This window comes from Rhamphochromis sp. 'chilingali' (genome assembly GCF_963969265.1).
Source record: "Rhamphochromis sp. 'chilingali' genome assembly, chromosome: 3".
Taxonomy (NCBI): Eukaryota; Metazoa; Chordata; class Actinopteri; order Cichliformes; family Cichlidae; genus Rhamphochromis; species Rhamphochromis sp. 'chilingali'.
This window is the reverse complement of record NC_137931.1, coordinates 8,200,482-8,227,670: the sequence shown is the minus strand read 5'-3', so window position 1 is coordinate 8,227,670 and position 27,189 is coordinate 8,200,482. Positions and strand designations below refer to the sequence as shown.

General features: G+C 44.9%; 1 protein-coding gene across 2 annotated transcripts in view; it reads left to right on the top strand.

Annotated features, from left to right (window-relative positions):
• The window catches only part of LOC308393890 (lysine-specific demethylase 6A-like), a 39,285-nt gene extending 27,588 nt beyond the window's left edge, over window positions 1-11,697 (top strand). For both annotated transcript variants that reach the window (XM_080877917.1, XM_080877916.1), the window contains 15 exons: window positions 90-197; window positions 719-1,123; window positions 1,515-2,368; window positions 3,210-3,339; window positions 3,443-3,548; window positions 3,686-3,891; window positions 3,976-4,037; window positions 4,238-4,312; window positions 4,610-4,758; window positions 4,860-4,974; window positions 5,065-5,252; window positions 5,913-6,054; window positions 6,133-6,259; window positions 6,980-7,150; window positions 7,357-11,697. In XM_080877917.1, the coding sequence (XP_080734043.1) occupies window positions 90-197; window positions 719-1,123; window positions 1,515-2,368; window positions 3,210-3,339; window positions 3,443-3,548; window positions 3,686-3,891; window positions 3,976-4,037; window positions 4,238-4,312; window positions 4,610-4,758; window positions 4,860-4,974; window positions 5,065-5,252; window positions 5,913-6,054; window positions 6,133-6,259; window positions 6,980-7,150; window positions 7,357-7,386 (2,868 nt within the window). In that variant the 3' untranslated portion in view covers window positions 7,387-11,697. The remainder of the gene's footprint in view (window positions 1-89; window positions 198-718; window positions 1,124-1,514; window positions 2,369-3,209; window positions 3,340-3,442; window positions 3,549-3,685; window positions 3,892-3,975; window positions 4,038-4,237; window positions 4,313-4,609; window positions 4,759-4,859; window positions 4,975-5,064; window positions 5,253-5,912; window positions 6,055-6,132; window positions 6,260-6,979; window positions 7,151-7,356) is intronic.
• The last annotated feature ends 15,492 nt before the right edge of the window (window positions 11,698-27,189 follow it).

The following is a 27,189-nucleotide window of genomic DNA, read 5'->3' as shown; positions in this document are numbered from 1 at the left end:
GCAACATTTTCATCTATTTATCTTAAAAAAAAAAGGTCATCATTTTTTTTAGGTGTCACATGGTTCTCACTCTTTCTGTCTGTCTTCAGATGTTGGAACAGTTACGGAGTAATCGGGCCAACTTGAAGCCGCCGCAGCTCCAGATGTTGGAGCAGCTGGAGGCTCAGCTCGCCATAATGCAGCAGCACCAGCACCAGGTATTGAACAACTTCTAGCATATTCAAAGTGATGAACAGCATCGCTTTTCCCTTTTTGTCTTGAATTTATCCTATTAGTTTACAAGAACGCTGCAGAATAAACGTGAGAAATTCACAGCGAGGGTCGGGTGAATGTTTTGGGTTTAGATCAGCACTGACTCTGGTGCTTCTATAAACACGGTAGTTAAAGGCTTTAAACTGTGATGGCAGAGTAAATAAACTCACTAATCCAGAGTGGGTAAACACTGCCTGATCTCCAGCCCCACAGCATTATTCTTAAATCACTCTAACGGTGAGCTGTGGCATGTTGAGGCATTAACCCGTCGCATCTTGTGCCAAACCACGCATCAGTGGTGGAAGGTTTCAACACTCAGAGGTGAATGTTTTTGTTTGTTTTTGTTTTCTCCTGGCTGCTTCCATGTTTGTCTCAGCTCACCCGTCTGGTTTTTCAGATGTGATAAATCACTCGCCGGCGATTATGATTGACAGTTTCAAAGTATTGTTTTATTTTTCTTTCACAGATGAGACAGAGCGCCTCAGGAGGTCAGGTGCGCCCATCTCTCCCCAACGGCCCCACTACCAACTCCCTCCCCTCCCCCAACCCCAGCCTGCACCCCATGCGGCCCCACCTGGGACCCCACCGGCCACCGTGTCCGCCTCAGCCACTGGCCAACGGGCCCGTGGGCTCCGCGCCGCACGGACACTTGGACCCGCTCCCCGCGGGTGACAGTAGTAACAGTAGTAGTAATAGTAGTAGTAGTAGTAATAATAATCAGCCAGGGCCCGCGCCCACAGGACCCAACGGAGACGTGCCTTACCTGCAACCTGCCGGCAGCGGCGGTGCAGCACTGCTACCTCACACCTGCACAAACACGCAAACACAGGACGCCATGCCGCGCCAGGCCCTGCACCTAAACTCCTCTCAGGTGAGACGCCTCACTGATGGGCTTTGTTCTCTTTTGTTTTTTATTCCAGCGCTGGTGACGGTGCCTGCTCTGCTCTCAGCTGCCGTGTTAAGTAATAGATAAAAGCGTGATTTAATCCACAGAGCTACGTTCATAAAAGCTGTCAGAAACCATTGACATTACTTACATTTTTATTCATTTTAATTTGTATTTTTATTGAATTCATTTTTTCTACGTCTGTTTTCTATTATTATTTTATACACATGTGACTGTGCATCCACATGGGCACATTTCTGGCTCTGACACAGAGCCTGTATAAAAGCCCAGCTTACACATCATAATTACAGCCACACGTGTCCATGGTTACTGCCTACGAGTGCACTTCCTAACAGCTGTGCTCTTTTTCCTTCAGGGGCTTCAGAAGGGGTCTGTTCCACATGGCTCCAGCAGTGAGGGGACCCTCTCTCACCCCGAGACCCCCAACTCCACCACCCTCGCGCACCCCAACAATCAGGTTGGACATTCCACTAATGCCCCGTCGCCGCGGCCTCATAACCACCTCCCATCCCCGCCCTCCCTCCCCCACTCCTCTACCTCAGGTGGAGCAGGACCCAGTGTGTCCGCTACCAAAGATGGCAACGCCACAGCCGCGTCCCTCGGCAACGGCAACTCTGTGGTCAAGACACCGTCGCCGCTGCCATCAGCTGATGGCAAAGCAGCGCAGGGGGACGGCCTAGCCAATCACATCCACTCGGATGGCGGCAAAGTGGTAGAAGGCGGCGACAAGCCGAGCCTTAGCGCAGACAATCCTAGGCTATCTGCCCTGCTGGCAGGGGGGAAGGGTCCAGAGGAGAGCGAGGGGCCGTCAGAAGGGACTGCGCCTGCGGCATCCACCACCTCGGATCCCCACAAGAAAATCAACAACATCCACCCGGCCGTCCTGCCCTCCACCCCCCACGCACAGGGCAGCTCAGCTGCCTCCTCGCCCATCTCTGCCATATCCACCGCCACACCTTCGCCCAAATCCTCAGAGCACACCCAGGCATGTGGCCACAGTCCTGCTGGCACCGCAGCCACTGCACCCGCCGTCAACGGCAACAGCAAAGGAGGTATTTCCGAGGACTCCCAGAGCCCGCTGAAGGCTGAGCCGCCTGCCGTCACCAGTCTCAAAGCTACGCCTCCGCACGGACACAGCTCCTCGTCGTCGTCATCGTCGTCTTCAATATCCATCTACCCCAGCTCCACAGACGTGCTGAAGGCCTGCAGGTGAGAAGCCTCATTGTTTTTCTTTCACATTATGGAGTCTTGCGGATGCACTCAGACAGCACGCTTCTTTCCTCTCGTCAGGAACGATCGCATTGGCGTTGTTGTTGTTGTTTTTTGGCGCATGCACAAAGAACACGCAGTCAGGCTGCGACAGGGGCTTTAAGTGCATTAGCAAAACACCAGTTTTCTGGCATCTTACAAACTGAGAGTGACTTAGAGCTGAGTATGTTCTGGCAAGAACAGCACTGAGTTAAGTGTGTTTGAGGTACTAATGGAAATGTGCAGCTGCTCCCGTGTAAATGAGAGAAAATGCGTGTGCCTCGCTCAGCTAATTTAGTGCTGAAATGTAGCGTTTAAGGGTTTTCAATTATGTAACCTAATGTTTGGAACATGTCTGGAATGTTCTCCAAAGTCGTAGCAAAGTTTAAGACCATTTTTTTATTTGCTGCCTGTGCAGAATGAGAGCAGGATGGCCGGGCTGTGTGGGTTGTTTTGAGCATGTCTCCTCCCTGTGGAATTACAGTGTAACTGCAGTACTAACAGCAAATTATTATGTAACTGTCAACAACACCGAAGAAGGCTACTGGGCAGTCTTGTTGCCATGCAGATATTATTCAGTTAAACGGAGCCCTTCATGTGATTACAGACCTTCCATCAAGTGGAAATAAATGGTTTGAGGTTTTGTTTTTTGTTTTTTTTAGTTTACATTTTTTGTATTAAAATGTGCCATCACACCTTGCAAGGTTCTAATGATACCACTGATATTGCTGAGAAGGAATTTGAGAGAAGTGTTTGCATCACTGCTGTGGCTGAGGAGGTTTTGTGTGCTATGCATGTGCAGAAACCTGGGGAAGAACGGTCTGTCCAACAGCAGCATCCTCCTCGATAAGTGCCCCCCGCCACGCCTGCCACCTCCACCCTCACCAGCCCTGCCCAAAGACAAGCTCAACCCTCCCACACCTAGCATCTACGTGAGTATTAGCCATCAGCAAAATAAGTACATTTTAAATTTCTTCAGTTTTTAGCGCCCGAATTAAAAAAATAATTACTTTCTGTTTCCTGTGGCTGGACCAGCTGGAGAACAAGAGAGATGCTTTCTTCCCCCCGCTGCACCAGTTCTGCACAAACCCCTCCAACCCCGTCACTGTCATTCGAGGACTGGCTGGAGCTCTCAAACTGGGTAAATGGCTCCGTTACAAACGTGTGTGTGTGTGTGTGTGTGTGTGTGTGTGTGTGTGTGTGTGTGTGTGTGTGTATGTTTGCCGTCACAGAGATGATCGGAGCTTCATCTGTGTGCGGGTGTGTTTCTTCACGCAGACTTGGGTCTGTTTTCCACAAAGACGTTGGTCGAGGCCAATCCAGAGCACCTGGTGGAGGTCTGGACTCAGCTCTCCCAGCCCGCCGATGAGAACTGGGATCCGACCGGCACCAAGAAAATGTGGCGCTGTGAGAGCGCCCGCTCCCAAACCACCATCGCCAAATACGCCCAGTATCAGGCCGCCTCCTTCCAAGAGTCCCTGCGGGTCAGTTCCACTTTGCCTGTCACTTCAGAGAAGGATTCAGCTCGACTATAATCCTGAACTCACACTTTTTTGGTTTGTTTGCAGGAAGAGAATGAAAAGAAGGCACTAAAGGAGCCCTCAGACACAGAGCCAGCGTCAGCAGAGAGGTACCTATCAGCGTTCTTTAATAAAGACCCAGGTTTAATTATTTTGGCCCTGTTACAAAATCTCCAGGCTCTGATTTTTGTTCAGCTTTTCTCTGGTTTTCTGCAGAAACATAATGCAGAACATACTGAACATATTTTCTGCGAGTGATTATGGTCGTACTCTGTGTGTGGCTTATTGGGAATTCTCTGTGTGTCTTAAGTGCTGCCCGCAAAAGAAGGGGACCTTTGAAATACATCAAGTTTGGAACCAACATCGACGTGTCGGACGAACGGAAGTGAGTCTCATCTCAAAGTCTCATCTGCCTTTCATAGCTTGTCTCTCGAGAGTGTAACCCAGAAAAAACAGAGCTGCCTGTGTGAGAATCTGTTTGATTTCTTTGCTGTCCCTGAGTTAAAGTCTGAACTATTTGAGCAAATTTCAACCAAAAATAAGAGAACTGCTCATCTGAACCATGTTAAACTTGGCACTGTGGACACGTACGCAGCAGTACATCTGCCTTATTATTGTTGTTGTTATTAATACGATACTTTAAACAGTTTGAGTTAAGCACCGCTCTCGTCTCACCTGCCAGGTGGAAACAGCAGCTCCAGGAGCTCAGCAAACTCCCAGCCTTCGCTCGAGTGGTTTCCGCCGGCAACCTGCTCAGTCACGTGGGTCACACCATCATGGGTATGAACACAGTCCAGCTCTACATGAAGGTGCCTGGGAGCCGGATACCAGGTCAGCACACTAACAAGAAATTATGTCTAAAGTATTCATTTAGTTATTTATTTTTGAAGTGGTCAAAGAACATTTGTTCCCTCCCCCACCCCCCCACCCAGGTCATCAGGAACACAATAACTTCTGTGCCGTCAACATCAACATTGGACCAGGAGACTGTGAATGGTTTGCAGTACCGGAGCCCTACTGGGGAGTGATGAGCAACTTCTGTGAAAAGTAAGGAGCTCTTTATCTTTCTCCTCTCGTTCTCTCAGCTTATACGCACGCGCCTCCTAACCTCTCTTCTCAAACTCCTCCTTCCTCCAGGAACAACATCAACTTCCTGATGGGCTCGTGGTGGCCTAACCTGGAGGACTTGTACGAGGCCGACGTGCCCGTCTACCGCTTCATTCAGCGCCCGGGCGACTTGGTGTGGCTTAACACTGGCACAGTGCACTGGGTGCAGGCTATTGGCTGGTGCAATAACATCGCCTGGAACGTGGGACCTCTTACCGGTATGAAGTCATAGAGAGCATATTTTCTCTTAATAATAATAGTAGTAGTAATAAACCATTTTCACCCACAGTTATAGCTCAGAAGCACTGAGGTGTGATTGAAGGGTTCTGATCCACAGCCGGGTTGATTTTATTTTCGCCACCAGAAGGAAAATCTAAAGCAGCCGTTACACTCCGCCAGAGTCCGCTGACAGAAAACGAGCAATTTTACCTCCAAAGCTGGAGTTTATGTACTCGTGTTTCTCCTATGAGATTAAAAATATAGAGGCTGGCGGCTTTGAAAACAGCTTTTAACCACTTTTAAACCCGTCGTTACCCTTGACTGAGGCAGGCCTCGTATTTCAGGCCATCTCTCTGCTAAACATCTGTTACTGGAAAAGTCTCTATTTGCTCATCAGCTGGGAGCCAAAGTTGAGAAGCATTCAGAATATGAATACATTTGTGATGCTCTGACCTTTCTCCGTAATGTTTCCCTGCTGATTTTTGCCCTTTTCAGCTGATTAACGAGCTGACTGCAGCGCAGTTTTAAATCCACGTAGTCTGTGTGACTGTTTATGCTTACGCTGACTGATGAAGGGCTCCTGGCTGTCGGCATCCCGTGCGTGTCTATGTCCAATAAAGTCCAGAATGTTCTCCTAAATCTTTAAACTGCTCTTTCAGCTCACCAGTACAAGCTGGCTGTGGAGCGATACGAGTGGAATAAGCTCCAGAGCGTCAAGTCCATGGTTCCCATGGTGCACCTCTCCTGGAACATGGCGCGCAACATTAAAGTGTCCGACCACAAGCTGTTCGAGATGATCAAGTAAGTCGCGGGGGCTTCTGCGGCTTCTTTTTTTCCTTTCTTTTCCACCCATCGCTGACGCCTCTGTTCCCGTCACAGGTACTGCTTGCTGCGGACGCTGAAGCAGTGCCAGTGGGTGAAGGAAGCCTTGGCGGCAGCCGGCAAGGAAACGGTGCTGAGGCCGAGGACCAGGGACGAGCCGGCCCACTACTGCACCATCTGTGAGGTCAGTGAACAACACCGGGAACATTGCAGCACCAGGGGTGTGAATTTTAACAGGATGTCACATTTTTCTGGCTTTGCAGCTTTTTCGAGTGAAAGATAATAGTCGTCGGCGCAATCGTTCCCACTCACATCCTGAATATTACTCTGCACCCTGGATTGTTAGATTAGAGAAGTTTAGTCCCTTAACTGCGTGTTTCACGTGTGAATTATAAGCATGTGGCTCAGGTAGGTAGAGCAGGTCGTCTGCTAATCAAAAGGATGATAGAAGAGGATCAAAAGCGCTGTATAAGAGCCAGTCCATTTACCACATAATGTAAAGTAAATGTCAATAGTAGAAATGAGCAGCCAATTTATTTTATTTAATTTCCCACCACTGTGGACGTGTATAACCTTTAATCTAACACGTGTGAAGGAAAGCAAGCATAGGCTAAATCCTGCTCGTTTCCCCTCCTGTTTCCTTTTTTTGTTGTTGTTTTTGGACAGCATGAGCACTTATTGCGATCAGCTGAATTAAAGCCGGCTCGGTTTTTGTTTGCGTTAATTAACAGCTTCGTTAATGGGTCGTATTTAAGCGTGTGGGGGGGCTTTCAGCTGCTTTTTTAGAAAAGCTTTCCATTAAGCGTCTTTTGTCAATTGCTGTGATAATCGCAGACAGTTGCAAGAGAAACTCAGCCTGCGGATTTAGTTTTGTAACGCGTGTTTTTGTGTGTGTGATCCACAGGTGGAAGTGTTCAACCTGCTGTTTGTGCGCCGCGAGCTCCTGTCCAAGAAGCAGTGCGTGGTCCACTGCCAGGATTGTGCCCGAAAAGGCAGCGCCGCACTGGACGACTTCGTGGTGCTGGAGCAGTACAGGATGGAGGACCTGATGCAGGTCTACGACCAGTTCACATTAGTAAGTCGTTAGATTTGTCAGTGCCCCAAAGCTCATATCACTACTATTTACACACAACCGATAAGTGCCATCTTATTTGCCGATAGCTGGCCAGCAGGGCCGATATTAGCCCATATGAAACATCAGCAGTGGCGGGAACTCACTGCAGAGGATTTGAACTTGAGGAATAATCGCTCTGTACCATCTCTCCTTCTCTCTCTGCGCAGGCCCCTCCTCTTCATTCATCTTCGTCTTGACATTAGGCGACTCTTCTTCTGCTGTGGAGCCATGAAGCCCATTTACAGGAACTTGTACTGAGATCTAAAAAAACTGAAAGAACAAACATACACGGACCATTTCTGATATTCAGGAAAGCCAAGGCCGACTCTACCCGACCCCCTCATCACCACCACCACCACCCACCCTCTCTGCCGCCCCTTCTGTATGGCTGGTCTCCATAGCGACGGCTGGAGGCTGAGGCGGCGGAGCGTGTCTGTCTATGCAACCCCTGTACAAAGAGCCCGGCGGAGGGCCTTCCACAAGAGGGCGCCACACCGAGCTCCATAACGGGACTCTTGTTTTCTCTCTTTCCCTCCTCCTCCTGTTCTCCGCCTTGCCAGGCCACCCACCCACCTCTCCTCCCTCCCCACTCCTCCTCTAGAGACAATGGCTCAGCCCTGTTTTAATTGAGGACTTAATCAGATGATCGGGAACAGGGAGGGGAAGGTGGGGTGGGGGGCGGGGACAAGGGGCAGGGGTGTTTTGTAGATACTTGTTAACTCTCCCAACTGGCAACACCACCCGTAAAAGACTACTGACTTGACAACCCGTCTTTCTCTCTCTTTGTTTCTTTCTCCTTGTTTTCTATTCCGATGACTGGGTGATTTTTTTTTTTTCTTTTTTTTCTTTTTGTGGAGGGGGGTAGAACTTCCCCCTCCAAAAAAAAAATTTCTTCAGTCCACCCTCCTCCTTCTTCTCCCCCTTTAAGGAGCACTAGCCTAACTGGTCTTTTTCTATGGTAGATAGTAACTTTAAGAGTTTGGAAAAGCAGAATCCTCCCTACCTGACCCCCACCCACCAAAAAAATAAAATTAAAAAAATTTGTAATGTGAAGAATTTAGGTGAATTTAGGTTCTCCCCCCTCTCCCCCCCCCCCTTTTTTTTTTTTTTCTTTTGTTCACAGCTTTTATGTATTTTATCTTCGTCTCGTTCTTTTCAAAGCTTTGATGTTTTTGTTTCTTAGGTTTAACAAAAAAATAAACAAAAAAAATAGGGAAAAAAACTTACTAGCCAAGTCACAAAGAAAATGGGTTGCACATAGACTTATGGAATTAAGTTTAATTTGTGATTTTGTTTTGTTTGTTTTTTTGTTTTATGTTTCTAATCTTGATGTAAATTTACACTATTTATAAATACATATTTATTGCTTGAAAATATTTGTTGATGGAATGCTGTTATTTTTTCCAGAGTACCTGCCATTAAATTTGAAGGAGTTTTGTCATTTTAACACGACTCCTTTTACATTTTATATATATATAAATATAAATATATATATATATATAAATAAATTGCTTAGCAAGCGTTGTACAGAAACGGACATTTAAAATTGTTTTATTGTTTGAAGAATGTTTTATGATGAGTCAATAAACACAAAGTTGACAAATTATCTGCAGTTTTCTTGTTTTGTTTTTTTTTTGTTGTTGTTTTTTGGCTTCCTGGAACATACAAAGCACATTCGTATACATTCAGTAGGAGTAAAAATACATGAAACAATGCAGGTGTTGGGTGGAGGCCTGAAACCCAGCAGACAATGTAGCTGTAGACTGACACACACAGATTCCTACACTGTATGCCAGGTTCAGAACTTAACCAGGTTCTCAGAATTTCTCTTACTTTTATTCGAGAAACAAACTCTACAGTCCCCGCATGGCCTCGGATCAACTCCGCCTGAGGCTTTTTTCCACCCAGTGGGTGGTTATTTGAGACACTTCTTAGAAATTTAAAAGGTGCGTAGTAGAGGAGATCACAGGAAAAGGGTGTAAGCTACACAGAAAACTCAAACAGGAAATAATACACTAATCCTGCTGATAAGGAATTTCAAATGCCAGTGGGAAAAAAAAGAAGAAGAGCAAAATATATTAAAAATCACCTAAAGATTGTATTCAGAATAAGGCGGCTGTCAGCAGAGACCCAGTAGCCAGATGTAGCTGCTGCCAGCCCCACAGGATCTACACTGACTACTGAGCAACCGCTGGGTGCCCTGCGGCTCTGCAGCTCCGTCTGGAGCCAAAACTGGAGCCACTGTTCAGCCGAGATAGGAAATGATGAGGAGGGGAAACGACTTCAAGCTGCTTCAGACTGCTGCGGATGTAATGCAGGTGAGGATGTGGATACAGTTTGTAATGACATAGTCACACGCCAATAAATTAAAAAAACAAGAGAAAACACTTTTTTTTTTTTTTTTTTTTTTAACATAGTGCTCCAACACAAAGTCCTTGAAAATGAGAGGTACATACACTTGAACATGCTCATTTTACATACAAGCAGAGCCACTAACAATGCTGCAACAGGCAGACACCCTTTTCCCGCTTGCACCTTCACCCTGCCAATTTCCTCTGTTGACAACGTGCAAAAAGGTTGTTTGCAGGAGTCTATTTTCCACATAAGATCCTTTGGTAGTGCAACAACCCTTTTTACACTCCCTGCAACAGCGAGGAAGTCGTTTTTGGTGTTCGTGTCTTCCGATGTGTTTTAATTTAACCGAGCCACTGTGGGTAAATCACTGAAAACGTCCCAGACCACTTAGTCTCTTTTCTCCTGTACAGACTTGTTTCATTGTCTAATCTTTTTTTTTTTCTTAATTACTTGATCATATTGGATGTTATATAACCACCAGTGACATGGAAAAATGTGTATTCCCTGGCTGATTGGCAGTGGTTCCTGGAGGTTGCTGGCTATTGCTGGGCAATATTGGTTGCAAAGAAGGTGCTGCACCAAAAACCTCCCAGTGATAGCCACGGTCACTGGAGTTTTTCCGACTTTTGTCTGCACATACTGGCTAACTATTAGCCTGAGCGGTAGAAAAACTCAAAAAAGCAAGATGCAAACTGAAAATGCAGAAGGTCTGCCAACTTTTACTTTGAAGGCAGACGGTCTTCATTTAAGGTTTTTGTTGCACTTTTTTTTCACACTTCTGCTACAGGTTGGAGAGCAGCTGGCCAGTGTTTGTAAGTCCATCACTTCCATTCAAACTATGACTGCCTTAATGTGCTAGGGGCCAGAGCAGTCACAAGCTTTTGCCAAACAGCTGGGGAATACACATTGTTTTCTAGCGACCGTTGGTCTGTAGGCCTGCGTTACTGGGGACTTTAGCAATCAATTTCCCAGCGACTGCTGTAAAGTTTGCTTTGCAACTGTAGGTTGCCAGATGGTCACTGACTGGTCTCTAGACCTGAGTGACCGGGGCCTGATTCACTATATTCTAAAGTGAGTATTGACTGTCAAACGTGCAAACTGTCTAGCGCAAAAATTCATAGTTCCCTTTAGGATGAATCCTATAGATTTGACATTTCATCAAGCAGCAGCATTTCCTATTTAGCAAGTTCTACTTTACATGGTAAATTATTGACATCTGTATAACGTCCTTCATGTTGAAATCTACTAAAGGAAGTCAGTACCTATTGACTTCTATTTTACAATGCCCAACTGTACAGAAGAAATTAACGTGTTTATACCTTGGGACAAAAGCACTTTTGGAAGTTTTTGCTAATTTTTGACTGACAGGTGGAAGCCGGTGATAGATAGTATAAAAGATGGATGTAGCCACTGTGATGCCAGGTACTGGTTTCTAAAGTCCCGCGTTGAAGCCTCAAGATGAGTATTTTTACCGTCTCCATCTTGTGGCGAAACGGGATGGGACTCGCTGTGAAACTGCTTGCTTATTGGCTAACAAATCTCAATCTCTTAGCAAATGAGCACAGCCTGAATAAAACTCAATTCTGAAATGCAAAATACGATCTAAGCATCAAAGTGTTTAGAGGTCACATCAGCAGAAATTAATTGCTACATGTAGCTGTAGCTGCTAGTTCTATGCTAGGCTTCACTTTAGTTAATCTGCATCAAAACTGGGCCTCTTAACCTGTTTGGGCCGTTGATGCTTTTTTATATATTGCTAAATTCTGCTAACAGACCATCCACGAAGCTGGCTCTAGTGTTGGTGGGTGAAATTCTAGCTCTTTATTAGTCTGTTACTTAGTACTGATTAGCAGTTTTATAGATATATTTTGCTAACTTAGCACTCCATCTTCTTATCTTATTTTCATTACTGCTAGGTACACAAAAATGAAATGGTGTCAGCCTTGAAGCTAAAGTTGAACCTTCGAAAAGGGGTTTCACAAACCAGTGAATGACATCACAGCAGATACGTCTGTATTTTAAATATTGAACGTATGTTAGCATTTGGCTATAGGGGTTGCTGTGTCTGAAAGAACAATGGTTCAGGTACATGTGGGAAAAGAGTTAAAGTTCCTTCTTTGTCTCGCTTTTTTTTTTTTTTTTTTTTGCTTTTTAAGCAGCACACAGTTCCTCTGCACCCACGCTGAAAACAAGATGGCCGACTGAGCCCGCTCAGACTGGTTGTCGGTGTCCATCTTGACTGCCACAGATGGACACTGGAAGACTTCACGCCTCCTTTTCTCTGGAAAGTCGACTCTTCTGTTTGACAGTCTGACAGGAGGCCTGGAAATAAAAAAAGATGTCTGGGTGAGAACGGCAACCGTGGCAAGAGGACAGTTTTATACTATTGTTTGTTTCATACTCAAACAACGGCAAATATTTAAAGCAGCAGCAGGCAAAAAGTGGTGCTTATACGTGCTGTATGTATTTTGGACAGTGTAGTACAGTGTGCCTCTCTGAAACATTTTCACTCGACACCCACAAACTATTATTCTGGCGGAGGCGCACAGGAACAAAACCAAGTGTGGGCTGAAATTCGTGATTCTAGGAAACAAGATGCCAGCTGTAATGTCAGTTAAGAAGACGGAGACTTCCTGTTGGCTGTTTGACACGACGAGGGAGGAAATGTCAGTTTTGTGCTACAAGGTTAAAATTAAAAAGTGTAGGGGGAGGAAAGGGTGTGGGGGGCTGAGGGTTTTTCTTTTTTACTCTACTTCGCCTCCATTCATCCTTCTGCTCCCCCCCCCCACACACACTTTTCCTTAACATACGGTATGGTTAAGTACACTAAACTGTAACTATTCGCTCTCATTTCCCTATATATACTACCCTACAGGAATTCCACATAGCCTGGACCACCAACCAACCCCCTCAACCCACCCCCTGCTAGTGGTCCTCAAATCCTGCCTACCTAACAATGTCTCCCTGTGTCACAGCAGGGGATAAAGAAAGCGGGAGAGATTTAAATTAGCGGAGTGATCGATATCCCCTCCGTCCCTACCCCTTCCCACTCCCACCCTGTTTTACCTTCCTCTCTGCCCTCTCTGGCATTTCCGCTTTAGTGAGAAACAGACAGGTGGCCCTGACTGCTAATTTTAAACAGGCCGATTGTCTGCTTGTGTTTCCCACAGCTATGTATAGATGCCAGCAATAAACCAAGTAGGTCAGTGTGTGACAGACACACACACACACACACACACACACACACACACACACACACACACACACACACACACACAAACAGGGCCCCGACCTCTAAAAATGTGTGACTTGTCCATTCATCCACTCCCACTTCTGTTGCAAAATTATCCTTCCTGATTGGCTGTCGTTGTCAGCCAATGGCAGAGCTTCCTGCTGCCCATTCATAAAACCCAGGGTCATTGAAGATAATGTGGTATGAAGGCATGTGCGAAGGAGGAGAAGCAAGCCCACTTTTTTTTTTTTTTGAACTTTAGCGTCATGGAGTGCAACCACGTTTTTGATGTGAGAGCTTGACGTTACTTAAATGCAGATTACAGAAAAACAACAAAGCAGGTTTAGTAAATGCGAGCTCGATCTGGAAACAGTGCAAGCGGCGAGTAGATTTGAAATTTGTGCAGCTCTGTGTCAAATTCAGACCTTTAAATGAAAAATGGCCGACTGCAGCCTTGACACAAAAGCATCACATTCCTTTCTGTTTAATAAGTAATGAATGGTGGGCCTCTCAGACCCCGATACCCCCCCCCCCCCCCCCCCCCCTTGTTTTCTCAGGTTCTCACTCTCTCAATCCCCTTCCATGCCTCATATTTTACTCAAAAGCTTTTTTTTTCACTTTACTTCTTTTCCTTGCTCCTCCTGTTTTTCTGACTTGTTTCATAGTAACCATCCCCTTACCCCCCCTCCTGAGAGCTGCACATATATATATAGAAAAGTGTGACTGTGTCAAAGTGACTCACTTTGCGCGCAGCTTAATGTGTGACATCCAAGGCTCATAGCTGTGAGGGGTGAGGGAGCCAGATGAAACATTCCCATTCAATTAAGAGCACCTCATGTTTTAGGCTAATCAGCTGGTAATACTGACTGGAAACTGTTGCTTTTGATATTTGTTTTTTTAAGATCAGGACACTGAGATTTCCTTGCTAAACATTATGAAGATTAATCTCTTTGATTTGTGTCCTGTCTGCCGGAGGTTTCTTCCTGTTAAAAGGGAGTTTTTCCTTCCCTCTGTCGCCAAAGTGCTTGCTCTAAGGGAGTTGTCTGATTATTGGGGTTTACTCTGTTTTATTGTAGGGTCCCTGCAATATAAGCAACTTGAGGCGACTGGTGTTGTGATTTGTGGTTATATAAAAAAAACTGAAATGAAGTGAACTGCAAGAACCCACAAGAACTGCAAAAATCTGTATAGACCTCAGAGTTTCACGACTGCCCATGAATCTGTTTGCACACAAAACCCCCCAAATATTTGCAGGAATATTGGGTTACCATAGTGAGTTGGCACTTGGAAGTAGCAGGTTTGCAGGTCCTGTTTAAAGGGATCTTTTTGGGGGTGAACGTCACGCCAAATGGCACTCAAAGCACTGTAAGAAATCCGGTGTGTATTTCCAGAAATATGGACGTAGTGATTCAAACAAATTTAGCTTGGTGTGAGCAGTTTCATCCCCCAACCAAAAGTAGCAGCTAGCTGACATTGCAGCTCAGCTGAGAAGGGAAGTGGGGGACGCCATTCATGTTTCTTTCCGGTTAGGATCCCTGGTTTGAGACTGGGAGGAGATCGTTAGTGTCCCCTTATTCAACTTATCCCGAGCCCAGCTAAACGGGAGGGTTGTGTCAGTGAGTGTATCCTGTGTAAAACAAAACAAAACAAAAATCTGTGCCAAGCCAAACACGCAGATCCATCTGCTGTGAAAGTGAGCAGCTGAAAGTACCCCACATTCATAAGGCATCTTACATCAACACTTTCTATATGGATAAACTCATTTTGTGGTGAAATGTCCCTTTAGCACTATTTCAAATTAAACTGCCTGCAGATAAATAGCAGCCATGTACATGATTACTCTTAACTCTTATATCTACTTGATCAAATGTAAAATCAGTGCATGTCAGTGACGACAGACTGATACTGTTATAAAACGCAAGCATGAAAAAAACATAAAATCTTTATGTTCGAAGCCACCGAGATGAAACGTAAACCGTGGCCTCCATCAAATGAAGAGATGCGAGGCATGTTTGTGACGGGCTATCCAAGATAACAAAAAATACCAGGAAAAAAAATCGAGGTGCTACCCATTGCCATGGAAACGGAGAGTAATTAGCACAGAGTGCTGTTCAGAGAAAAGCGGAGAGGAAGAGGGAGCATGATTTTGTCTGTGTGGGATGTTGGCCTGTTTTCAAGAGATGGGGAATGAGAGGAGGATGAGGAGGACATGAAGCAGCCTCCGCGCTGCAGGTTTCAGGTGTCCTTGCAGGCCGGAAAGGGGGGGGGGGGGGGGGGGGGCAAACTTTCACTGCTTAATTTGATTAAGAAATCATCAGTTGGCGTTTTTGGAGGAAAGATCTGGGCAGATTTTCTCACTGCTGCTCTATCCAGCACCCCCCACACCCCCTCCTCCCTTCCTTTCCTGAAGCCTCGCTGCATGTTTATACAGAGACTGTGAGTGGAAAGCTGGGTTCAGCTGTTGATCTGGCTCATGCTGCTTACAGTCCCCCATGTACTACGGATGTGTCTGTCCATCTGTTGGTCACGTGACGTTCAGTCTCACTAATGTGATTTCTGACAAAGAGGGAGCGCGACTTTGTTTCCCAGCGCTGGATATCAAAGGCTGAGCCACCAAAGTCAGCGCACTCCTTGGACTGGCTGTGTTGACTTTTCAAAGCATGAGTAATGTTTGATATTTAACGTCGACGTCACTGAAACGGCAGGACGTTTTGATGTAGAAAACCATTCTTTTGCATCGAATTTTGAACGTATGTTTAATAGTCGCTTTTAAATCAAGAGTCAGAAATGATGGATTTGAAGTGTGGGAAAGTCTTGGAACGACCCCACTGATAATCCAGGAGCGGTGACGCGTCCTGTCACCGATTGGCCCTGGGCTTCCTCACATCAATCATACCACATGACACATTTCCTTGCATAACCTTCATTACTGAACTTTTATTTATAAAGTTGACTCAGGACGCTGCTGTTTATCCCAAATGTCCCTCAGATTCATGCATTTTCACTCAGTGGCCTGCATTTTCTAGGTTTAGTGCCTTGCTCAAGGACCGTGAGTTGACCCCTTGGGGTTGCAACAGGATTGCCCCCCATGCAGAGCAGCTCTACCAGCCAGCAGCAGCTCTAATCTAAATCTGATCTTTAACTAGACGATGCTTTATAAGTGCATTTCTCATCCAGGTTGGAAAAACACCCACACAGTTCAACAACTCCTCAATCACCCTCCTCTCTGCAGCAGCTAATGGCAGCCAGGAGCCCACGAGCGCGTATATGCTAAGAACAATTATGCAGATGTGTGCTAAAACCACTTTGGTGGTATAATCCAACAATCAGTCCATTATAGTAATTGTCGTTAGCGAGTGGGCGATATATGGCTTCGACAGAGACGCTGAAGAACAGCCAGCCAGAGCTCTGCTGGTTTTATGCAAATTTGGCAGGCTCCATTTAATATGTCAGATGTAATGTGGCTGTATTTCTAAAATTCTGACGTTTGAGCCGGCCTCGGAGAGAGTCTGTGTGTGTGTGTGCGAGACCACCTGTGGGTTCGTAGGCAGACGTTAACGGTAAAAGGAAAATTGATTGAAATAATGAACCAGGCCGCTTTTCAAAGGGACCGTGTTCGAATTATCAGAAAGGGGAGGGGTCAGCTTGGAGGACGGTTATGGATTTTTATTATTTTTATTTTTATTTTTAAGGAGCAAAAGGTCTTTAAACTTCCCAAGTACTGCAGCACAAGTGTAGCTGCTGGAAAACAGTTACATCACATGCTTTTTGTCTACGTCATGACCCGCTACGATGCATGAAGCAGGCAAAAAGCTTGTGATGTAACCCTGCTCATGTCCTGCCCTGCAACTAAATGCAATTTCAAGGTGTTTTATTTGAAATTACAATGTCATTACATTTACCTAAAAATCCTTAAAGGTAGGTCCAATAGAATAAGGTGTTAACAAGCAAAGTTTTTACAAGAAACAAAGTAAGTAGTGTGTAAGTAATTTGAATTTGTATGTAATTTTCTGGTAATTTAGCGGAAAACAAAAAAGTATTTTCCCTCATTTTATATTGTAAATATGCTGTACTTTTTGGGGCACGGGCTGTATGGTAGGGTGACTTGACCATGCCCATCTTTCTTTTTCTTCGTTATTTAATAATCATTACATTGATGTGCATGAATGATTTTCTATTATTCAGTCGGCCTTTTTATTTCACTCACGCTGTACATTACTTACCTAATTTTCTGTAAAATACCCAGAAGTTGGGCAAGGTTATGACACTTCATAATACGGCCGTCGCCTCCAACAGTACAGCATGCTTGAGATGTTGTTTGTTTTTCTGCTAACTTATGAGGAAATTACGCATTACTTAAAATGACTTAAAGTATAATTACTTGTTTCCTGTAAAAACCTGATTTGTTACCCTACTAACTCTAAGTATTTTAAATAAGTAAATTACATTGTAATTTCAAACAAAATACACTGAAATTCCATTTAATTACAGGTGAATTACACCCTAAGTCATTGGCTGTTTTATGAATTGTTACCTTGTGTCTTTGTGACAGGCTTTCCTATCCAGAAAAGCTACACTGTATCACCAATGTATCCTTTAAGAGGAAACCCTTAAATAAGGCTTGTTACAGCTAGCAAGAACTGAATACGATTTCTCTAAGTGGTCATTTTAAGCCAGGAATTCCCCATAATTTTAAACATATCAGACATTTATCAAACAGAGTTTACCTTAAAGTTAACAAGTTCTCAATGCAATTCTACAAATAAAATCAGGTTTTGTCTTATTAAAAATCTCCAAAGGAGTCATTTTTACACGTTCTCTAAATCATTTGACTCAGCTAAACATCTGAGGTAAACTCATTAACATTATTATTATTATTATTATTATTATTATTATTATTATTATTATTATTATCGACATTTGTAGTTCTCCTGCACTCATACGTGCTGAGGTCATCTGACTCGCTTTGTCCAGTTGTAACGCATCAGCTGGGAGCTTAGGGGTGTCATGTGAGGAGGCAGCATGTCAGCAGCAGCAATAATGTGGTTACCGTAAAAAGGAAGGCAAGGAATGTATCCTAAATTCAACCCCGGTCCTCCTCCTCCCTTTCAGTCATGGGTTCTCCGCTGGGTAATCGCATACCAAAAACACAAGAATTTCCCCCTCTCTCCTCTCCAGGCAGGGGCTACCCCCCTCCCTTCCCTCTTTAGTGTAAAGCGTGATGAATTTCACCCGGAACAAACCGGGAACTTTATGTGTTTAAGAGTTTTTTCTTTCTTTTTTGTTTTCTTTCGTTTTTTGTGGTTTGAAATAAACTAAATATAGAGACGAGCATACTTAGTAATAGGAAATGAATAATATGATATATATTTAGTAATACCAAAAATAACTGCAGTCCAAACATGTCATTATTCATATTAACTCAATAGGCGACTTGATTAATTGATAGTAGAATGGCTGAATTATTTTATTTATTAATTAAGCTGTAAAGTAATTTCAAAGCAAACATATAGAATTAACTATATTATAATCTTATTTATAAGCATAAATACGGTATATATAATGTACTGACAGCCAATATGGGAAAGGAAAAAAAATGATATGATATGATATGGGTAAATATTGCGAGTTTGTGCGGCTCTTATTCTGAAACTCGCAACCGGATTTGCGTGCCTTGGTGTCAGAGTTTTGACAGCGGTGGCATCGGTTCTGAGAGCGGCTTTGAGAGCGGTTTCCAAACTGCACTTAATGTGAAAAATAGAGAGAAAACGCCGGGCGCATTCCTGAGACTCAGAGACATCCATGCCCGACCGACACAGACACAACTTGTAGTCTGTGTGTGTGCATGTGCAGGCGTGTGCGCCCGCGCACGAACCGTGCGTCTCTGCGTGGGTGGAGAGCTTGGAGACCACACACTTTGCGCATTGCCCCCCCCCAATCCCCCCCAACACACACACACTCGCAGGACCGAGTACCACACTTGGCACTCAAAGTAACTAAACATTCAAGTTGACAAAAAGAAAAACACAACTTGAATGTTGAGCAGCACTTAAGATATGTCTTTGGGTTTTTTAAAAAAGTGCGTAAAAATGCTCCTCTGTTTTTTTTTTGTTAACCAAGTGGTGAGACTGAAATGTGCTCCATGGAGAAGCCCCGCATGGCCAAAAGCAGAGCACAGCCGAGGTGATGAGGTGGGCTTTGGTCAGCGTGAGCGTTCACTTGAGGAAACCGGTGTTAAATAATAACAATAAATAACATTAATAACAATAACAACAACAAGAGCACGGTATTGTTTTCACGGTTTCCCGTCCGATCACACTCCGCGTTGCGCAATCTGCATGGATAAAGCTGTGAACGGAATGGTGCCGACAAACGAGAGAGAGAGTGAAAGAAAGTCTATTAAAGTTGCTTTTCTCCAGCACGGGCTGAGGCAGCAGCAGCAACACTAACGGCCGGCGAAAGTTGTTGTGCCTTCCCCGGAGATAGAAAGCGTCGTTATGAAAAGTGGCTCCACTTACCGTGGCTGGCTCTGCTGGCCGCATGTCCCCATGAGAACACTGTGCGTGTGTGCACAAGACGCATGCCGATACTAGCGGTCGGAAGCGCAGCGCGACACGTCAACGCGTGCTGCTTCCCATATCATAAAAGAGGAGGAGGGGTAGTGGTGGTGCTGGGGGGGGGTCTTCAGCTGCTGCCTTGGTGGTGCACTAACTGGGGTCCGGGGAAGTCTGGGTTTGGGGTCCGATGTAGAAGAATATATATATATATATATATATATATATATATATATATATATATATATATATATATATATATATATATATATATATATATTGCGCAACAAGCCACAAGTGGCTGTGGATTAAAGAGTTGCCTTAAATCAATGTCCTTGCCTTAAAGGTTGGTCTCTACATCCACCAGGCTGTTATTGAAGCCGAGCCAGGACTTCTTATGAGAATTTCTGAATTTCAGAGGGGGGGGGGGGGGGGGGGGGGGGGGTTGGAAAGCATGTGACTACCAAGAACTCCAAAGCAGAGTCTTTAGGGAAAAAAATTGTGCATTTACCTCGCACAAGTTGTACAATAAACTAATTTGAAGCCTTCATGAGTGCAGATCTCTGGTGCGTGGTTCTATTATTTTATTTAATTAATTATTTCAATTTCAATTATTGGCCACTTAACAATAGTTCAGCCAATCAGCGGTCAAGAAGCAGACCTAGTGCTTCAGAAATACATATTCACTGACATCCTGTTTTTTACTACGTTTTTCTATTGAACATTTTGGATTAACCCCGCCCCCCCCAAAAAAATAAAATCTCAGAATCGTAGATGCAGGTGTGAATGGTGTTCTGTCACCTGATGATTCACTGCTTAATCTCTCATTTTACAAGACTGCAGGCATTGCTAGATCACTTATCCTTCTTATGGGGGAAAAAAAGAGGATCCCTTGTAGACACACATGGGTGACATGTCTCGGGACTGAGTTGCTACAGGACTCGTGGCTCATCCCTTTTGTTTCATGGATAATGTGCCACATGGGCATTTAAGTAACCAGTGCATGCATTTTCAGTCTTTCCTACTGTATGCAGCAGTATATCATTTCATTAACCCCCCTCCCCCCAGCAGAACTCATCTTTACCAAGCCTGTTGGTGATGTTCCCACCCTGCACTCAGCCTGAATGAATCCTGCAGCAGTGATGTCAGTCCGGTGGCACGCTGCTGTTTTTAATTGAAGAGCTAACAAGAGTGAATGGTGTCATCTGCAGAGGAAGGAAGCCTGGGAGATTTGTACTCCTGCTGCTGCTGCTGCTGCACTGTGAAGCCAAACGACTGGCATCTCTCATCTCACACACACACTCTCACTCTCTCTGCAGCAGCGACTCCACACCGAAGCACGGGCAGCACGAGACACACACAGGCATACAAATGGGCACCCAGGCTGTATGCGCACGTACATCACACTGAGGAACACAGAAACATCAAGCGCTTACCTATGAGCTCCATCCAGACTGTTAAAGCCCGGGGCAACCCCCACCACCCCTCCCCTTCGCTCAGACGCAGTCATCTGCCTCTGTTAGTCTTCTTCTCCTCCTCATCTCTACCTCTTCACTCACTTTCTTCTTCTCCTTCCTATCTATCTCTCTCTCGCTCTCGAGGTGTTCCCCCTGTGCAGCTCTCCTTGGCTGTTTCTCTCTGTCTCTGCTCGCTGCATCCTTCCCTCTCTCTCTCTGCTCTCCACCAGTCTCTACACGGATCTTTTAAGTCTACCAACCTCTTCACTGATCAATGGACAGCCAGCGAAGCAAGCCCTGCTGCCTCCACCTCCCCCAGCTTTGTGCGTGCATGCATGTGTGTGTGTGTTTGTGTGTGCGTTTCGCTGCAAGGAGAGGAGGCTTCCAACCCACACACCACTCTCCAGAGCTCTCAGCCTCCACACTGCCTCATCAGTTGACCACTCTACACCCCTACGCATCAATTGCGTGCATGTGCGTGTGCACGCCTACACACAGCAGGACCATTAAAAGCTTACATTTTAGTGTCACCTGAAGTAGATTTTTGGTGGTGGCGGTGGGGGAGTGTGTATGTCTTAAGAAGGGCAGTAAGGTATCCTCAGCAAAGAGCTCCGAACACCTGTGACTCATCTCGATTCCCACAGAGCAGCCTTTAATGGGTGCAGATACATCCATCGCTTCCAGAAACCAGGTGGATTTTCAGTTCAAAAGGTACCTGCAGGCCATCTGGGCAATTCTGGTGAGCGGCTAATCTTGTTAGGATGTTCTCAGTGTAACTAAACACAACAGAAATACCCTCATTTGCTCATTTTTTTGAGGAGGGGGTTTGAAAATTTACCCAAGATGCGCAGAGAAAAAAAATCGAAATGTTCCCAATTTCGAAGAGTTTCTAGAATTAAAAAAAAAAAAAAAAGTCTGATTTAGGGGGGGAAAGGAAGGCGGCTCAAGCCATTTTTTGATATTAAGAGAATCTGAGCAACCTGCACTGCAACAGGGTTATAAATAGTGATCTAAATTCATCCTGCGCTGACTGCCATGTGAGGCGGAGAAGCCATCGGATGAGAATAAATGCAAGTGATCCAGTGGCGGCCTCACGAGGGGGTTAAATCTAATAACAGCAGAGCAATGGCCGGTCAGAGGCCTCAGACTGCTACGCTGTGACCAAGCTCGGAGAAACAGCTGTTCAGAGCTTTAAAAATGATAAAAGAAATATTTGCCTTCTATTACATTTTTGATGTTTCCTGCAACTGCAGCTGCAAATATCAGAACTCTGTAATGAGCAATGATTACATCGTGGCTGAACGAGCAAGGAATGCTGACTGACAGGTGACAGGTACTATTCAAAATTGCAATGATAATGAGTGCTTAGCGGGAAAGATGGAGGTAAAAATTAGCATGGAGCATAAATTCAGAGCCCTTTTTGGTGTAATTACAGTCACGTGTACATTTGCCAGTGCAAAAATGGCCTCCAAAAAGAGGCCGAAGGCCATACTGTACTAATACTAAGAAAGGTGGATGAAGCCTGGAGCATCACCTCAAAAAAAGGCATGTTTGGTAGGAAAATAAGCCAAAATATGACAATAAACTTTCAGTTTTTTTGCCCTACTGTCTTACTAGTCAACAGAAAACTGACTGGATGACATCGGGTTGAATTCAAGGCTTCTTTTTTTAATGGTAGTCTTTCAGGTCAGGAATACTTTCAATTTTTCACTTTTTAATCAGGGAAGTCTTTTTATGGCAGTGACTGACCTACCAGATTTACCCCTGGAAACAACATCCACAGACATCTTTTTGTTTGTTTGCTGGCTTATCAGAGCCTTTTCATTAATAAATAATCGTCACAAAAATGACGAAGATGAGCTGTGGACAAATCAACTCAGGCTGTGTTTTGGGAGGGATTTTCTGAGGGAGGGGGCAGAGCTGTGGAGATCGGTTCGGGTCCTGCGTGGTGTTGACAGGAAGGAGTGTGGTGATGGAACAGTTTGTTTAGGTGGGTAAGTGTGTGGGGGGGGGGCTGTGAGTAAAGAGAAGGACTTTGAAATCGATCCACTGTGGGGCAGGAAGACAGTAATACCAGAGGGCAGGGGTGATGTGATCAGGAACTGGTGAGCAGGCGTACTGTACCGTTCTCAATATACTGGAGTTTATTTAGGAGCTTGGATGAAGCTGCAGTAGTGACTTGTGGACGAACTAAAGCATAGGATCACATTTTTGGCTAGAGAGAATGATGGAGTGATGGAGCGAGGCAAATGATGTATGAAAAAATGCAATCCTCTCTTTGACTGACATGGTGTTTAATGATTTGGGATTAATGATAATTATGTGTGATTCAGTTTAATTGAATTTAAGGAAATCTTACGTGCAAACTACAGGAGACCATGTCTGTGAAGGTTCTCAGTCATCCAGGTCATCGTAGTCAAAGGAGCTTGCCAAGAAAAGCGTCTGGACTTCTTTAAGTTGCTTGAAGACGTTTCACCTCTCATCCGAGAAGCTTCTTCAGTTCTAAGGTCAAATGGTGGAGAGTCCCAGATACAACCTAGTGGGAGTAACCCCCCACAGAGGGACAAAAGGACCCCCTGATGATCCTCTAATCGCCTGAGCCAAGGTGTGTAACTGGGTGTGGGTCCCAATTAGCCAGAGTTTTGGGTGAGTTCATTGTGAAACCTGGCCCCACCTTATCATGCGAATTCCTGAGATCAGATGGCCCAGGATGTGAGTGGGCGTTAAGGCGTCTGGGAAGGGACCTCAAAACTGGATTATAGATGGCAGAGAGTTGGTGTCGTAAACCACCGCCTCTGTTCAAAGATGGTCGCTCACAGTGGACATAGATGGCTTCTTTCACTCCTCTTTCAAACCATCTGTACACTCTGTCCAAAATGTGAACATTGGCATCCTCGAAAGAGTGTCCTTTATCCTTAAGATGCAGATGGACAGCTGAGTCTTATCCTGTGGAGGTGGCTCTTCTGTGTTGTGCCATGCGCTTGTGAAGTGGCTGTTTGGTCTCTCCAATGTAGAGGTCTGGGCATTCCTCGCTGCACTGTACAGCATACACCACATTGTTAAGTCTGTGTTTTGGCGTTTTGTCTTTCGGGTGAACCAGTTTTTGTCTGAGCGTGTTGCTGGGTCTGAAATGCACCGGGATGTCATGCTTGGAGAAAACTCTCCTGAGTTTTTCTGATACACCGGCTACATAGGGGATGACAATGTTGTTGCGTCTGTCTTTCTTATCCTCCTTCGCTGGTGTCTGATCTTCTTTTCTGTGCCTCTTTGCTGACTTTAGGAACGCCCATTTAGGATAGCCGCACGTTTTGAGTGCTTCCTTTACATGTGTGTGTTCCTTCTTTTTCCCTTCAGGCTTAGAGGGAACATGTTCTGCCCGGTGGTGTAGGGTCCTAATTACTCCAAGTTTGTGTTCCAGAGGGTGATGGGAGTCAAAGAGGAGGTACTGGTCCGTGTGTGTGGGCTTCCGGTAAACTTCGATGTTCAGGTTGCCATTCTCTTCAATGTGCACAGCGCAGTCCAGGAAAGGCAAACAGTCGTCCTTTGTGTCTTCCCTGGTGAACTTGATGTTTTTATCCACAGCGTTAATGTGCGCAGTGAAGGATTCCACTTCTTGTGTCTTGATTTTGACCCAGGTGTCGTCTACATATCTGTACCAGTGGCTGGGTACTCTTCCTTTGAAAGAGCCGAGAGCCTTCCTTTCCACTTCCTCCATGTAAAGGTTGGCTACAATAGGTGACACGGGGGAGCCCATGGCACAGCCATGTTTTTGTCTGTAAAAGCCTTCGTTGTATTTGAAATATGTAGTGGTGAGGCAGAGGTCTAACAGTGTGCAGATCTGATCGGGTGTGAAGTTGGTCCTGTCCTCCAAGGAGCTGTCTTCTTGTAGTCGTTTTCTGACAGTCTCCCCGGCCTCCGTGGTGGGTATGCAAGTGAAGAGAGAGACTACATCAAAGGACACCATGGTTTCATCTGGATCCAGGGTAAGTTTCTGGACCTTGTCGGTGAAGTCGGTGGAGTTCTTGATGTGGTGTGGGGTGTTCCCCACGAGAGGAGCAAGGATGGTAGCAAGGTGTTTTGCAATGTTATAAGTGGCTGAGTTTATGCTACTGACTATGGGTCTGAGTGGGACAGCTTCCTTGCGGATTTTAGGAAGTCCGTAAATGCAGGGTATGGCATCCCCTGGGTAAAGGCGGTCAATGATTTTGTCCTTTTCAAAGTCTTGAAGGCAAGCTATAACTTTCTTTTTGTAGCTGCTTCTGGGGTCTCGCTTTAAGGCTTCGTAGGTATTGTTGTCACTGAGGAGAGTAGTGATCTTTGTATGGTAATCTGTAGTGTTTAGGACCACGGTGCATCTTCCCTTATCAGCTGGTAAAACAGTGATGTTGTGATCTTTGCTCAGGGAAGCGACGGCCTTCTTTTCCTGTATTGTGAGGTTGGACGGAGGGACTTTGGCACTGGAGAGGGTGGCTTTTGACCTTAGAACTGAAGAAGCTTCTTGGATGAGAGGTGAAACGTCTTCAAGTAACTTAAAGAAGTCCAGACGCTTTTCTTTGCAAGCTCCTTTGACTACAGGAGACCATGGCAGTTTGCTAGCAACCAAAGCAATGGCAAGGTTTTTGGTGCAGCACCTTCTTTGTGATAGCCAGCAAAACTCCAGCAACCAGATGCCAACCAGTCTGAGAGTACACAGTTTTACCTAGCAACTGGTGGTTTCCAACCAGTCTGTGTGACTGGTTAGAACTCGTTACCTGAAATACACATTTTAAGGGTTTAAGGATCTTTTACTTAAAGTTGCCTTGAGATAGAAAGTGAAAGAGGGCAAAGCCTAAGATCGCCTGGTGGAGGACAGTGATGGCAGAGAGGGTGGAGCAAGCACTCAAGACTACGTCAGCTCTGTCAGGTCCTTCTTGCTGTGAGGCAACAGTGCTAACCACCGCAGCAAACCAAACTTATTTAATACATATAAAAATACAGAACGTGTATGATAAAACTTGCACCCTTAGCTGTAAATGCACTACTATGTTTTAAGATGAGGAAGAGGATTAACATGTGTTTCTTTTAAACCAATCATCTTACTAGCTGCGGCATAGGACGGATATGACCGCTCATTTAGTTTCATGCTTTATTGAAGGCAACAAGGCCAAAACGTTAGCATGTTTGTTGGCACGGCCGAATAAGTTGGTGTCCCCAAGACCCCGTAGTGAAACTTACAATACAAAACTGAAGGACTTTTAGCTTTCTAGACCTGTAGAAAGCTAAAAACAAAAGATAAAATCATCTAAATATATGAGCGTGTGATGAGATTAGTCTCTCTTTTTGGGATTTTGGTAGAATTTATTAGAGTTTAATATGAGATGACCAGGACAGCTGCAGCCATGATTTCTGCAGATGAACACAAGCTTTCCAAACTGAAATCTTTGGCAGGTGGTGAAGGTTTTCTTTCTCGCTCCATCTACTCTAATTTTAATTTATTGAAACGGTTGATTAGTTTATGCAACGGAGACGACACTGATGTCAGTTTTGTTTAATTATAGAGTAAATCTGTCCTGCCATCCTAATGGAAACCTTTCGACTGCAGCAAAGACAAAGGTAGCAGGTGGACTTGCCTGCCAGCGTGCATTTAATCGCCGTTTGTGTGAATAAAAAGCGAGAACATTTTGAAAAGCAGATATTCTGCAGGTAGTTGTCGATGCTTGGATGATTTTACAAGCTGAAAACAATTTTAATCTCCTGGAGATCGTGGATAAAAAAGACAAAAAACAAAACAAAAAGCAGACTACTGCGGCTTCCATGATGCTGCACTACCAGGTGTTACTCTGATGTATTTCTGTGATAATAGTACTAGGATAGTTTGTCCAATTCATCACACGCCATGGCAGTGAAAATCACAATATCCAGCTTAAAGGGAAGCTCCCAACAGGCTTCATATAATAATACGCTTGGCCAAATATGAGTGAATGTGCTGATTAGAATCACACCCAGGCTCTCAGAGAGGTCCAGGTGCTGTTAGGTGCCCAATTATAATGCCTAGTGTTTTTTTAAAAGTGCGGACACTTGTAATAATATTAGCCCGAGCGCTGCCCTGACCTACCCACAGGGCTAACCCAGGACCTGTTTCATTAGTCCACTAGCAGCACTACCAGTTATGGAACTCAGTTTTTGCATTGAAAAAGTTAAAGGATAGCTTCAGAAGGGAGAATTTGCTGGGCAGTACATTTAAAGAAGAGTAAGTCAGGCTATATGTCACTTATAATGACCACTTATCTCCTCCAACGCTAAAATTTCAGCATTGCCAGTATTTACTCTGAAAAACTTAGAGGTGAAACATTGTGATTTTCCTCAAAGTGAGAGGCAGGCTGGTGTGCTCTTTTATCATCTCTCTATTCTTGTATTGTTACC